Below are 12,451 nucleotides of genomic sequence, written 5' to 3' on the forward strand. Positions count from 1 at the left end.
GTTTGCAAACATCTTCACAATCTTCAGCCAGAAGCACCAAGTGGATGATCCTTCTTGGCCTCCTGAGGTCCTGGCCATTACAGAAGACAGTCTTCAGCCAATTCGATTCACTCCACGTGATAGCAAGAAACGGTTGAGCGCACTGGATACAGCAAAGGCTATGGGCATGCTGAAGACTTGTGCTCCAGAACTAGCCGCATCTCTAGCCAAGCTGTTCCAGTACAGCTACAACACTGGCATCTACCCAACAATGTGAAAAACTGCCCAGGTATGTCCTGTCCACAAAAAGCAGGACAAAATCAATCCGCCCAAGTACCTCCCCATCAATCTACTCTCAATCATCAGCAAAGTGATGGAAGGTGTCGGCGACAGTGCTATCAAATGCCACTTACTCACCAATAACATGCTGATGCCCAGGTTGGGTTCTGTCAGGACCACTCGGTTCCAGATCTCATTACAGCCTTGGTCCAAACATGGACAAAAGAGCTGAATTCCAGAGGTGAGGTGAAAGTGACTGCCCTTGACATCAAGGCAGCATCTGACCGAGTGTGGCATCAAGGAGCCCTTGAAAAATTGAAGTCAATGCGAAGCAGGGGGAAAACTCGCCACTGGCTGGAGTCATACCTAGCACAAAGGATGATGGTTGTGGTTGTTGGAGGCCAATCATCACAGCCCCAGGACGGTGCTGCAAGAGTTCCTCAGGGCAGTGTCCTAGGTCCAACCATCTTCAGCTGCTTCATCAATGGCCATCCCTCAATCTAAGGTCAGATGTGGGGATGTTCGCTGATGATTGCAGAGTGTTCAGTTCCATTCGCAACTCCCCAGATAATGAAGCAGTCCATGCCCGCATACAGCAAGACCTGGACAACATTCAGGCTTGGGCTGATAAGTGGCAAGTAACATTCACGCCACACAAGTGCCAGGCAATGACTATCTCCAACAAGCGAGAGTCTAACCACTGCCCCTTGACATTCAAAGGGCATTTCCATCGCCAAATCCCCCACCATCAACATCCTGAGGGTCACCATTGACCAGAAACTTAACTGGGCCAGCCACATAAATACGGTGGCTACAAGAGCATGTCAGAGGCTGGGTATTCTATGGCGAGTGTCTCACCTCCTAACTCCTCAAAACCTTTCCACCATCTACAAGGCACAAGTATGGAGTGTGATCGAATACCCTCCACTTGCCTGGATGAGTACAGCTCCAACAACACAAGAGGCTCGACACCATCCAGGACAAAGCAGCCCACTTGATTGGCACCCTATCTACCACCTTAAACATTCACTTCCTCCACCACCGGGGCACCGTGGCTGCAGTGTGTACCATCTACAAGATGCACTGCAGCAACTCGCCAAGGCTTCTTCGACAGCACCTCCCAAACCCATGATCTCTACCACCTAGAAGGACAAGTTCAGCAAGTGCATGGGAACACCATCGCCTCAAAGTTCCCCTCCAAGACACACCATCCTGACTTGGAAATATATCGTTGTTCCTTCATCGTCGCTAGGTCAAAATCCTGGAACTCCCTACCTAACAGCACTGTGGGAGTACCTTCACCACATGGACTACAGCGGTTCAAGAAGGCGACTTATCACCACCTTCTCAAGGGCAATAAATGCTGGCCTCACCAGCGATGCTCACATCCCAGGAACGAATAATTTTTTTTTTTTTACACAAGTTGGATTTTTAGGCACAGTTGATATTTCACACATTTGTTGTTAAAGTAATGCCATGGACAGGTTTTTCTAAATTCACCATCTCTTTTTCAAAATGGCATGCCATTTTGTTTTCACATCTACTTCTAGCTATTTCTCATTTTACCAGCTTAATCCCTCACCACTTCATCATAAATACAAAGAATAGGAAAGGAAAAGCTTCTGGTAGTCTAGCTCTGTTCCATAAAAATGAAAGTGAAATTAGTGGACCATTCAGTTTCAGATTTTGTAGGGTCTTACCAAACCAATTTTATCTCTGCTCTTAACCTCCAAGTCAAACATTGGAGCTGCCAACTGTATTCAGATTTTTATTTTTTTTAAGTCAATTGCGGTCATGTTTCAGAATTTCAACTATATCGCTATGAGGGGGAGCGGGGGCAGCGCAATACATGTTTAAAAAGCTACTACTGAACTCAGTTACATTTACAGGACAGCAAGATTGTCAGGTAGATTAGATTTCAGACAACGCATCTGAACCAGCATACTGTAGACTACAAAAGATAGCTCAACATCCCAGCATCATTCACACTCACTACTGTGCAACAACTCTACACTGGCATACAGCAGGAGTCATTGCCAAGTTTGGCTAGTGGATTTTTTTTACCCTGGGGAGTGGGTAAAACTTGACTAAATACGGACATTGGGAGCCAGGCTTTTTAAAAGCAGAGAGCGGTGAAAGCCAGAGGCAGCAAGGCAGCTGGAATACAGGAGAGGGGGGGCTGCACTACATTTGAACTCAGTGCCCCCCCCCCCCCCCCCACGGTAGGGAGCAGAAAATTGGCATGGGATGCCACTCTTAACTGCCATCCATTGACCTCTGCTGAATGATACTGCCCCAGGATTAAATAACCTGGCATTGCTGTCAAGGTTCATACCCGAATAATTATTACTCTGAAGTAACAGCAAAGGGCACCTAGTATCTGTGGAATCAGAACGCAGCAAGACATCAATATCTTCAGCCAGGGGCTGGAGGGAAGGTGAGGATAAAATTGGTGTGACAACCAACAGAAAAAGATGCTTATTGATATGCTTCATTCATCAAGAAATGCACTGGGGGAGAGGAAAGTAATGGTCCTTTATAAAGTGCATCTGTGCCCCAAGCTAGATACAGTAGTGTAAAAAGAATTTTTTTTTTTTTTTTTTTTTTTAAATAAAGTGTACATCAATATATCATCTAAATAAATCTTATTGAATTATGCAAACCTACCATGACACTAAAGAGACATTTGGACAACTAGAAATACTGCTTCCTACCTCCTCCATTTGACACAAACTGAACCAATATGAACAATGGACTAGTTTTTGCCACATAGAGGTTGAAACCTTTCACTAACATTTAGACTGTCATAATCATCAGTAAAAATCAAGTCCCCTAGACACAGTAGTTGAAATCTTCGCTCAACTAGCAGCGTGATACTCAACTTCATTGTGTAATTATGTCGATATTCTTTCATTTAAAAAAAAAATAGAAGAAATGGTACAGAAATTATTAAAGCAAAAATCAATTTAATCAAACTTTTCCTCGCAGCAAAACGCTCCTAAAACCAATGCCATTCAATCATACATGTTACTTTAGACTTTGTTTCACCAGCATGTCAGGTATGTTTCATTCACAAACAAAAATAAAAAATATTGGAAATAAATAGGTCAGCCAGTATCTGTGAAGAATAAAAGCAGGCTTACGTTTCAGGTATAACCAATCATTCATCACAACCATTAACCTGTCTTTCTTTTTACAGATACTGACCAACATGCAGAGTATTTCCAACATTTTCGGGTTTCACTTTCACATCTTGAACATTTGCTGGTTTTCTTTTCCCTTATTGTGTGTGTAGTAAAATCTACTGATCAGTTTTATGGCACCAGATTCCCCAGAGGTAACAAGAATTTCTTGCTACATCCGTAACACAGCACAAAGGCGACCTGGCATTTTATCCTATAGTCTACAACCATGGCATGTCCCGTAGCAATACAAACGCCTCACACTATGTCTTGCCTATTCATCTGGGACAAATTAAAAACTTACAACAGCACAAAATGCCTATTGTCACAAGATTTTTCATTCAAGGTGTATAATTCTTAGTCACCCAGCATAACTGCCTGTTTCTGCTCAATGGTTTACAAGAGCTATTTGACCTTATGTTCTGTATTTTGGATCAATTCCTTACCGTGGAAAGAGGAGTGCTGAGAAGTTTGAGTTGAATAAGGTTTCTTGGGTTGGAAGAATCACCTTGCTCTTAAAAGAAACCAACTGTGGCAGCAATAGACTGAACAGACCGAGGCCAGATGAGTGCAGAGAACTTTAGCTCAAACTAAGGGGACTGGGAAAGAAACGCACAACTGTATTTCAGCAAGCAAACAGACAGTTGGCATTTCGCCAACGCTTAGGTGTTTTTTGAACACTTTTTCAAGCAAAAGTAAATACGATCAAATAAATATTGTAAAGGGTTTGCATACAATAAGATCGTTATATTATTCTGGTGTGACTACATGCTTGCACTGTACTATCCGAACAACATTCCACCTAATAGCAAGCAGGTTTAAGGGCTCCTCAGCTCACCCAACAATTAACCATAGACTGTTCTGAAAACACAGTTCTACTTTTACAAATATTACAACGTAGGAACATAAGAATTAGGAGCAGGAGTAGGCCATACGGCCCTTCGAGCCTGTTCCGCCATTTAATAAGATCATGGCTGATCTTCGACCTCAACTCCACTTTCCCGCCTGATCCCCATATCCCTAGATTCCCCTGGAGTCCAAAAATCTGTCTATCGCAGCCTTGAATATACTCAACGACTCAGCATCCACAGCCCTTTGGGGTAGAGAATTTCAAAGATTCACAACCCTCAGTGAAGAAATTCCTCCTCATCTCAAGCCCTGATCCTGAGACTATGCCCCCTTGTTCTAGACTCTCCAGCATCTATCAGCGTCAATCCCCCTCAGAATCTTATATGTTTCAATGAGATCACCTCTCATTCTTCTAAACTCCAGAGTATAAGCCCAATCTACTCAATCTCTCCTCATAGGATAACCCTCTGATCCCCGGAATCAATCTAATGAACCTTTGTTGCACCGCCTCTAAGGCCCTTTCTCAGGTAAGGAGACCAAAACCATGCACAGTACTCCAGGTGTGTTCTCACTAAAGCCCTGTACAATTGTAACAAAACTTCCTTACTCTTGTACTCCAATCACCTTGCAATAAAGGCCAATACGCTATTTGCTTGCTGTACCTATATGCTAAATCTCCGTGTTTCCTATACCAGGGCACCTAACTCTCTGAACACCTACATTTAATAGTTTTCACCATTTAAAAAATATTCTGTTTTTCTATTCTTCCTACCAAAGTAAATGACTTCACATTTCCCCACATTATACTCCATCTGCCACCTTATTGCCCACTCACTTAACTTGTCTGCCCCTTTGCAAGCTCTGTGTTCTCCTCACAGCTTACTTTCCCACCGAGCTTGGGTTGGCGTCACTTGGACATTGAAGGTGAACCAAATCAAACATGGTCTATTATTCCCAATGAAAGGAGTCTACCCTTCTACAGTTGTGATTATCTGCTTTTAATTCAATTATGTTTCTGTTTGAAAACACTAAATTCTGTAATACTAAATGACATGCAGCATCATGTGTTGTGTGTACTGGAATATAAAACTACAATGCATAAATAAAAGTCAGTGCACTTGAGCAATTTATCGCCTTTAAAATCCTTTGAGATGCGACAAAGCTATAAAAATTCAAGTCTTTACAATAAGTTCAAGCTCAATTATTTAACTGACATTTTTTGAACTGTAGTTACTCGTTTTTCGCATGTCTACCACACAGGCTTTTCATAAACTATTACAATATACAGAAAATATATTGAAACAAGAAGGGATGCTGACAGCTTATTTTTAAATCCTCAACTTCAGATTTTATACATTACACAAAAGGCATTGTCTTTAGGTAGAGTTTCTAATTACCAGCCATCACCTGACTCATTAAAATTATGTAAATTGGCCAAAAGCATATTATATCTAAAATTTAATATTTCAAGAAATAGTATACTGAATATTAAGTAAAACAATCTGTTCCAATTAGTTTACCAAGAATTTCATAAATCATAGGAAGCAAAATGAATTTACTGGCTAACAAAGAACTGAACTGAAATCCACTACTGAACATAACACTGTTTGCTATGAAGCATTGCTACAATAAGGAAGCAGAACACCAACCTTATTGTTACACAAACATTTCATTATTTTAGTATCATAACACAAATAGAAATCACAGATTCCATGTGCAGACAAATGTAATATTTATTTGTTAACTTTCTCCTACGTGATCTTGTAACTGTTACAATTAAGTCGAGACCCATTAAATCTGGTCCACTTTTAGATCAGGTCAATTTTGACTCATTACTAAAAAGTCTGTAAAATGGAAATTTAGAGTTGTATTATCCACATTACAGTAGACAGATGCACAGCCTAAATTACAAATTATATTACAAAGTAACATTGTATTAGCCTTAAATAGGCAAGCATAGTTATGGATACATTCATCCTTTATAAATATTGTGTTTACTTCATATGCAATGCACATCACTATGTATGTGTAAATATTTTAACGTACATCGCGTACATTTGAGCATATTTTACATTCAGGACGTCTATGCTAATTATGTCCACATTTGTAACCGTGTGCCTATTTCTAGGTACAGTACATTTTATAATCAATAGATGTACCAATACATATTGTTTCCAGCAATGAAGAGAAAACACGCTATTTTTGGTCCATTTTAGAGATCAAGTATGCGGGGCAGAGCCAGAGAGAGAGAAAGGCAAAGGGAGGCCGGCGGTTCCGGGTGTGTGAGGGAGGGAAGCAAAGCCGGAGTGTGAAGGCTGACTGGGGCGTGGGTTGAAATCAGCGGCGGGCTGGATTATTATGTCTTTTATTGTGACAGCCCAGCCCATCCCCGGGAGCAGCAGCCACCGGCCTCACTGTTTCTCTCCCCCCCCCCCCGGGCCCACCAGACAGTCCGCTTTCCGGCCCACCGCGCTTCACATTCACCGGGTGAACCAGCCCAACCTTTCCACACCCGGCTCGGGCTTTTCACTCCGGCCCAGCGAGCAAAAGGCCCCGGGGCCGCGTCCAACTCAATTACTACTACCCCCCCTCCCCATCGCTTCGCTTGCCGACTCCTCTCTCCCGATTGATAGCCCACCCCTCCCGGGCTCCAATGTCACTCACAGGCCGGTGCTTCCAACCGGCCCCAGGCTCGATCTTTACCCCCCCCAAAACCCAGCACCGCTTCCTTCTCTTGATCGTCACCCGGGGCCTCAAGTACTCAAGAGCAGAAGCAGCGGGGTGGAGGCCCAAGCCCCAGGCCCGGCGAGCCGGTTCAGCCTCCTCCCTTTCCCCGGGCCCGCACTGACTCACCGTTCAACCGGGACACCTGCAGCACGGCGCCCGAGGTGCCGTCGATGACTTTGACGGTGGAGCGGCTGGTGACGGCCAGGATGGCGTTGAGGGACGGGTGGTAGGCCAGGCTGCGCAGCCCTTCTTCGCAGCTCAGGCAGCCGTCGCGGGTGACGAGCCACTCGGAGCCGGACTGGCACTCGGACTCGGCCGCCGCCGCCGCCATATTGGAAGCAGTTCTCAAACAGGAAGAGCCGGCCCGCCGCCAACTTTAACCCCGGCAGCGCTCGTCACAAGGCGCCTGGCAACCGCACAGGAAGCGACGGCACGTCATCGGGAGGGGGGGTTCGCGAAGGAAGAGCGGGGGTAACAACAGGAGAGAGGGGGTAACCACCGAGGGGGAGAGGGAGTGGGGGAGAGGGGGTAACAACAGGAGAGAGAGGGTAACAACAGGAGAGAGGGGGTAAACACCGAGGGGGAGAGGGGGGTAACAACAGGATAGAGAGGGGGTTAACGGGGCGAGGAGAGAGGGGGTTAACGGAGGGGAGAGGGGGTAAACACCGAGGGGGAGAACAACAGGATAGAGAGGGGGTTAACGGGGCGAGGAGAGAGGGGGTTAACGGAGGGGAGAGGGGGTAAACACCGAGGGGGAGAGGGGGGTAACAACAGGATAGAGAGGGGGTTAACGGAGGGGAGAGGGGGTAAACACCGAGGGGGGTAACAACAGGATAGAGAGGGGGTTAACGGAGGGGAGAGGGGGTAAACACCGAGGGGGAGAGGGGGGTAACAACAGGATAGAGAGGGGGTTAACGGGGCAAGGAGAGAGGGGGTTAACGGAGGGGAGAGGGGGTTAACGGGGGGCGAGAGACGGGGTTAACGGGGGAGAGAGACCGGATTAATGGGGGGGAGAGAGAGGGGGTTAACGGGGGGAGAGAGGCGGGGTTAACGGGGGGAGAGAGGCGGGGTTAACGGGGGGAGAGAGGGGGGTTAACGGGGGGAGGGGGGGTTAACGGGGGGAGGAGAGAGAGGGGGTTAACGGGGGGAGGAGAGAGACGGGAGAGAGACGGGGTTAACGGGGGAGAGAGACGGGGTTAACGGGGGAGTAGAGAGAGGGGGTTAACGGGGGGGAGGAGAGAGGGGGGTTAACGGGGGGAGGAGAGAGGGGGGTTGACGGAGAGGAGAGAGAGGGGGTTAACGGGGGGGAGGAGAGAGGGGGGTTAACGGGGGGAGGAGAGGGGGGGTTAACGGGGGGAGGAGAGAGAGGGGGGTTGACGGGGAGGAGAGATGGGGGGTTAACGGGGGGGAGGAGAGAGGGGGGTTAACGGGGGGAGGAGAGAGGGGGGTTAACGGGGGGAGGAGAGAGGGGGGTTGACGGAGAGGAGAGAGAGGGGTTAACGGGGGGAGGAGAGGGGGGGTTAACGGGGGGAGGAGAGAGAGGGGGGTTGACGGGGAGGAGAGATGGGGGGTTAACGGGGGGGAGGAGAGATGGGGGGTTAACGGGGGGGAGGAGAGAGGGGGTTAACGGGGGGAGGAGAGAGGGGGGTTAACGGGGGGAGGAGAGAGAGGGGGGTTAACGGGGAGGAGAGAGAGGGGGTTAACGGGGGGAGAGAGACGGGGTTAACGGGAGGAGAGAGAGGGGGGTTAACGTTGGAGAGAGGGGGGTTAACGGGGAGGAGAGAGACGGGGTTAACGGGAGGAGAGAGAGGGGGGTTAACGGGAGGAGAGAGGGGGGTTAACGGGGAGGAGAGAGGGGGTTAACGGGGAGGAGAGGGGGGTTAACGGGGGGAGGAGAGAGAGGGGGGTTAACGGGGGGAGGAGAGAGGGGGGTTAACGGGGGGGAGGAGAGAGGGGGGGTTAACGGGGGGGAGGAGAGAGGGGGGGTTAACGGGGGGAGGAGAGAGAGGGGGTTAATGGGGGGAGGAGAGAGAGGGGGTTAACGGGGGGAGGAGAGAGAGGGGGTTAACGGGGGAGGAGAGAGGGGGGTTAACGGGGGGAGGAGAGAGAGGGGGTTAACGGGGGGAGGAGAGAGGGGGGGTTAACGGGGGGAGGAGAGAGAGGGGGTTAACGGGGGAGGAGAGAGAGGGGGTTAACGGGGGGGAGGAGAGATATAGGGGGTTAACGGGGGAGGAGAGAGGGGGTTAACGGGGGGAGGAGAGAGAGGGGGTTAACGGGGGGAGGAGAGAGAGGGGGTTAACGGGAGGAGGAGAGAGGGGGTTAACGGGGGGAGGAGAGAGAGGGGGTTAACGGGGGGAGGAGAGAGGGGGGGTTAACGGGGGGAGGAGAGAGGGGGGGTTAACGGGGGGAGGAGAGAGAGGGGGTTAACGGGGGAGGAGAGAGAGGGGGTTAACGGGGGGAAGATAAATAGGGGGTTAACGGGGGAGGAGAGAGGGGGTTAACGGGGAGGAGAGAGACGGGGTTAACGGGGGAGGAGAGGGGGGTTAACGGGGAGGAGAGAGAGGGGGTTAACGGGGGGAGGAGAGAGAGGGGGTTAACGGGGGGAGGAGAGAGAGGGGGTTAACGGGGGAGGAGAGGGGGGTTAACGGGGAGGAGAGAGAGGGGGTTAACGGGGGGAGGAGAGAGGGGGGTTAACGGGGGGAGGAGAGAGAGGGGGGTTAACGGGGAGGAGAGAGAGGGGGTTAACGGGGGAGAGAGACGGGGTTAACGGGAGGAGAGAGAGGGGGGTTAACGTTGGAGAGAGGGGGGTTAACGGGGAGGAGAGAGACGGGGTTAACGGGAGGAGAGAGAGGGGGGTTAACGGGAGGAGAGAGGGGGGTTAACGGGGAGGAGAGAGGGGGTTAACGGGGAGGAGAGGGGGGTTAACGGGGGGAGGAGAGAGAGGGGGGTTAACGGGGGGAGGAGAGAGGGGGGTTAACGGGGGGGAGGAGAGAGGGGGGGTTAACGGGGGGGAGGAGAGAGGGGGGGTTAACGGGGGGAGGAGAGAGAGGGGGTTAATGGGGGGAGGAGAGAGAGGGGGTTAACGGGGGGAGGAGAGAGAGGGGGTTAACGGGGGAGGAGAGAGGGGGGTTAACGGGGGGAGGAGAGAGAGGGGGTTAACGGGGGGAGGAGAGAGGGGGGGTTAACGGGGGGAGGAGAGAGAGGGGGTTAACGGGGGAGGAGAGAGAGGGGGTTAACGGGGGGGAGGAGAGATATAGGGGGTTAACGGGGGAGGAGAGAGGGGGTTAACGGGGGGAGGAGAGAGAGGGGGTTAACGGGGGGAGGAGAGAGAGGGGGTTAACGGGAGGAGGAGAGAGGGGGTTAACGGGGGGAGGAGAGAGAGGGGGTTAACGGGGGGAGGAGAGAGGGGGGGTTAACGGGGGGAGGAGAGAGGGGGGGTTAACGGGGGGAGGAGAGAGAGGGGGTTAACGGGGGAGGAGAGAGAGGGGGTTAACGGGGGGAGGAGAGATATAGGGGGTTAACGGGGGAGGAGAGAGGGGGTTAACGGGGAGGAGAGAGACGGGGTTAACGGGGGAGGAGAGGGGGGTTAACGGGGAGGAGAGAGAGGGGGTTAACGGGGGGAGGAGAGAGAGGGGGTTAACGGGGGGAGGAGAGAGAGGGGGTTAACGGGGGAGGAGAGGGGGGTTAACGGGGAGGAGAGAGAGGGGGTTAACGGGGGGAGGAGAGAGAGGGGGTTAACGGGGGGAGGAGAGAGAGGGGGTTAACGGGGGAGGAGAGGGGGGTTAACGGGGAGGAGAGGGGACGGAGGAGAGAGAGGGGTTAACGGGGGGAGGAGAGAGAGGGTGTTAACGGGGGGAGGAGAGAGAGGGGGTTAACGGGGGAGGAGAGAGGGGGTTAACGGGGGAGGAGAGGGGGGTTAACGGGGAGGAGAGAGAGGGGGTTAACGGGGGAGGAGAGAGAGGGGGTTAACGGGGGAGGAGAGAGAGGGGGCTAACGGGGGGAGGAGAGAGGGGGGTTAACGGGGGGAGGAGAGAGGGGGGTTAACGGGGGGAGGAGAGAGGGGGGTTAACGGGGGGAGGAGAGGGGGGTTAACGGGGGAGGAGAGAGGGGGGTTAACGGGGGGAGGAGAGAGGGGGGTTAACGGGGGAGGAGAGAGGGGGGTTGACGGGGAGGAGAGAGGGGGGTTGACGGGGAGGAGAGAGAGGGGGTTAACGGGGGGAGGAGAGAGGGGGGTTAACGGGGGGAGGAGAGAGGGGGGTTAACGGGGGGAGGAGAGAGAGGGGGGTTAACGGGGAGGAGAGAGAGGGGGTTAACGGGGGGAGAGAGACGGGGTTAACGGGAGGAGAGAGAGGGGGGTTAACGGGAGGAGAGAGGGGGGTTAACGGGGGGAGGAGAGAGAGGGGTTAACGGGGGAGGAGAGGGGGGTTAACGGGGGAGGAGAGAGGGGGGTTAACGGGGGAGGAGAGAGAGGGGGGTTAACGGGGGGAGGAGAGAGGGGGGGTTAACGGGGGGGAGGAGAGAGGGGGGTTAACGGGGGGAGGAGAGAGGGGGGGTTAACGGGGGGAGGAGAGAGGGGGGGTTAACGGGGGGAGGAGAGAGAGGGGGTTAACGGGGGGAGGAGAGAGAGGGGGTTAACGGGGGGAGGAGAGAGAGGGGGTTAACGGTGGAGGAGAGAGAGGGGGTTAACGGGAGGAGGAGAGAGGGGGTTAACGGGGGAGGAGAGAGGGGGTTAACGGGGGGAGGAGAGAGGGGGGTTAACGGGGGGAGGAGAGAGAGGGGGTTAACGGGGGAGGAGAGAGAGGGGGTTAACGGCGGGAGGAGAGATATAGGGGGTTAACGGGGGAGGAGAGAGGGGGTTAACGGGGAGGAGAGAGACGGGGTTAACGGGGGAGGAGAGGGGGGTTAACAGGGGGAGGAGAGAGAGGGGGTTAACGGGGGGAGGAGAGAGGGGGTTAACGGGGGAGGAGAGGGGGGTTAACGGGGAGGAGAGAGAGGGGTTAACGGGGAGGAGAGAGAGGGGGGTTAACGGGGGGAGGAGAGAGAGGGGGTTAACGGGGGAGGAGAGGGGGGGTTAACGGGGAGGAGAGAGGGGGTTAACGGGGGGAGGAGAGAGGGGGTTAACGGGGGGAGGAGAGAGGGGGTTAACGGGGGGAGGAGAGAGAGGGGGTTAACGGGGGGAGGAGAGAGGGGGTTAACGGGGGAGAAGAGAGGGGGTTAACGGGGGAGGAGAGAGGGGGGGTTAACGGGGGAGGAGAGAGGGGGGTTAACGGGGGGGGAGGAGAGAGAAGGGGTTAGCGGGGGGGAGGAGAGAGATATAGGGGGTTAACGGGGGGAGGAGAGAGAGGGAGTTAACGGGGGGAGGAGAGAGAGGGGGTTAATGGGGGGAGGAGAGAGAGGGGGTTAACGGGGGGAGGAGAGAGAGGGGGTTAACGGGG

General features: G+C 52.4%; 1 protein-coding gene across 5 annotated transcripts in view; it reads right to left on the minus strand.

Moving 5' to 3' along the window:
* Nucleotides 1–7,352, minus strand: part of birc6 (baculoviral IAP repeat containing 6) — a 261,261-nt gene extending 253,909 nt beyond the window's left edge. For all 5 annotated transcript variants that reach the window (XM_085980116.1, XM_085980115.1, XM_085980112.1 and 2 more), the window contains exon 1: nucleotides 7,143–7,352. In XM_085980116.1, the coding sequence (XP_085836242.1) occupies nucleotides 7,143–7,347 (205 nt within the window). In that variant the 5' untranslated portion in view covers nucleotides 7,348–7,352. The remainder of the gene's footprint in view (nucleotides 1–7,142) is intronic.
* Between the last annotated feature and the right edge of the window lie 5,099 nt (nucleotides 7,353–12,451).

Source organism: Somniosus microcephalus, chromosome 3, assembly GCF_052327205.1.
Source record: "Somniosus microcephalus isolate GS21.2 chromosome 3, FLI_Smic_1.0, whole genome shotgun sequence".
NCBI classification, from domain to species: Eukaryota; Metazoa; Chordata; class Chondrichthyes; order Squaliformes; family Somniosidae; genus Somniosus; species Somniosus microcephalus.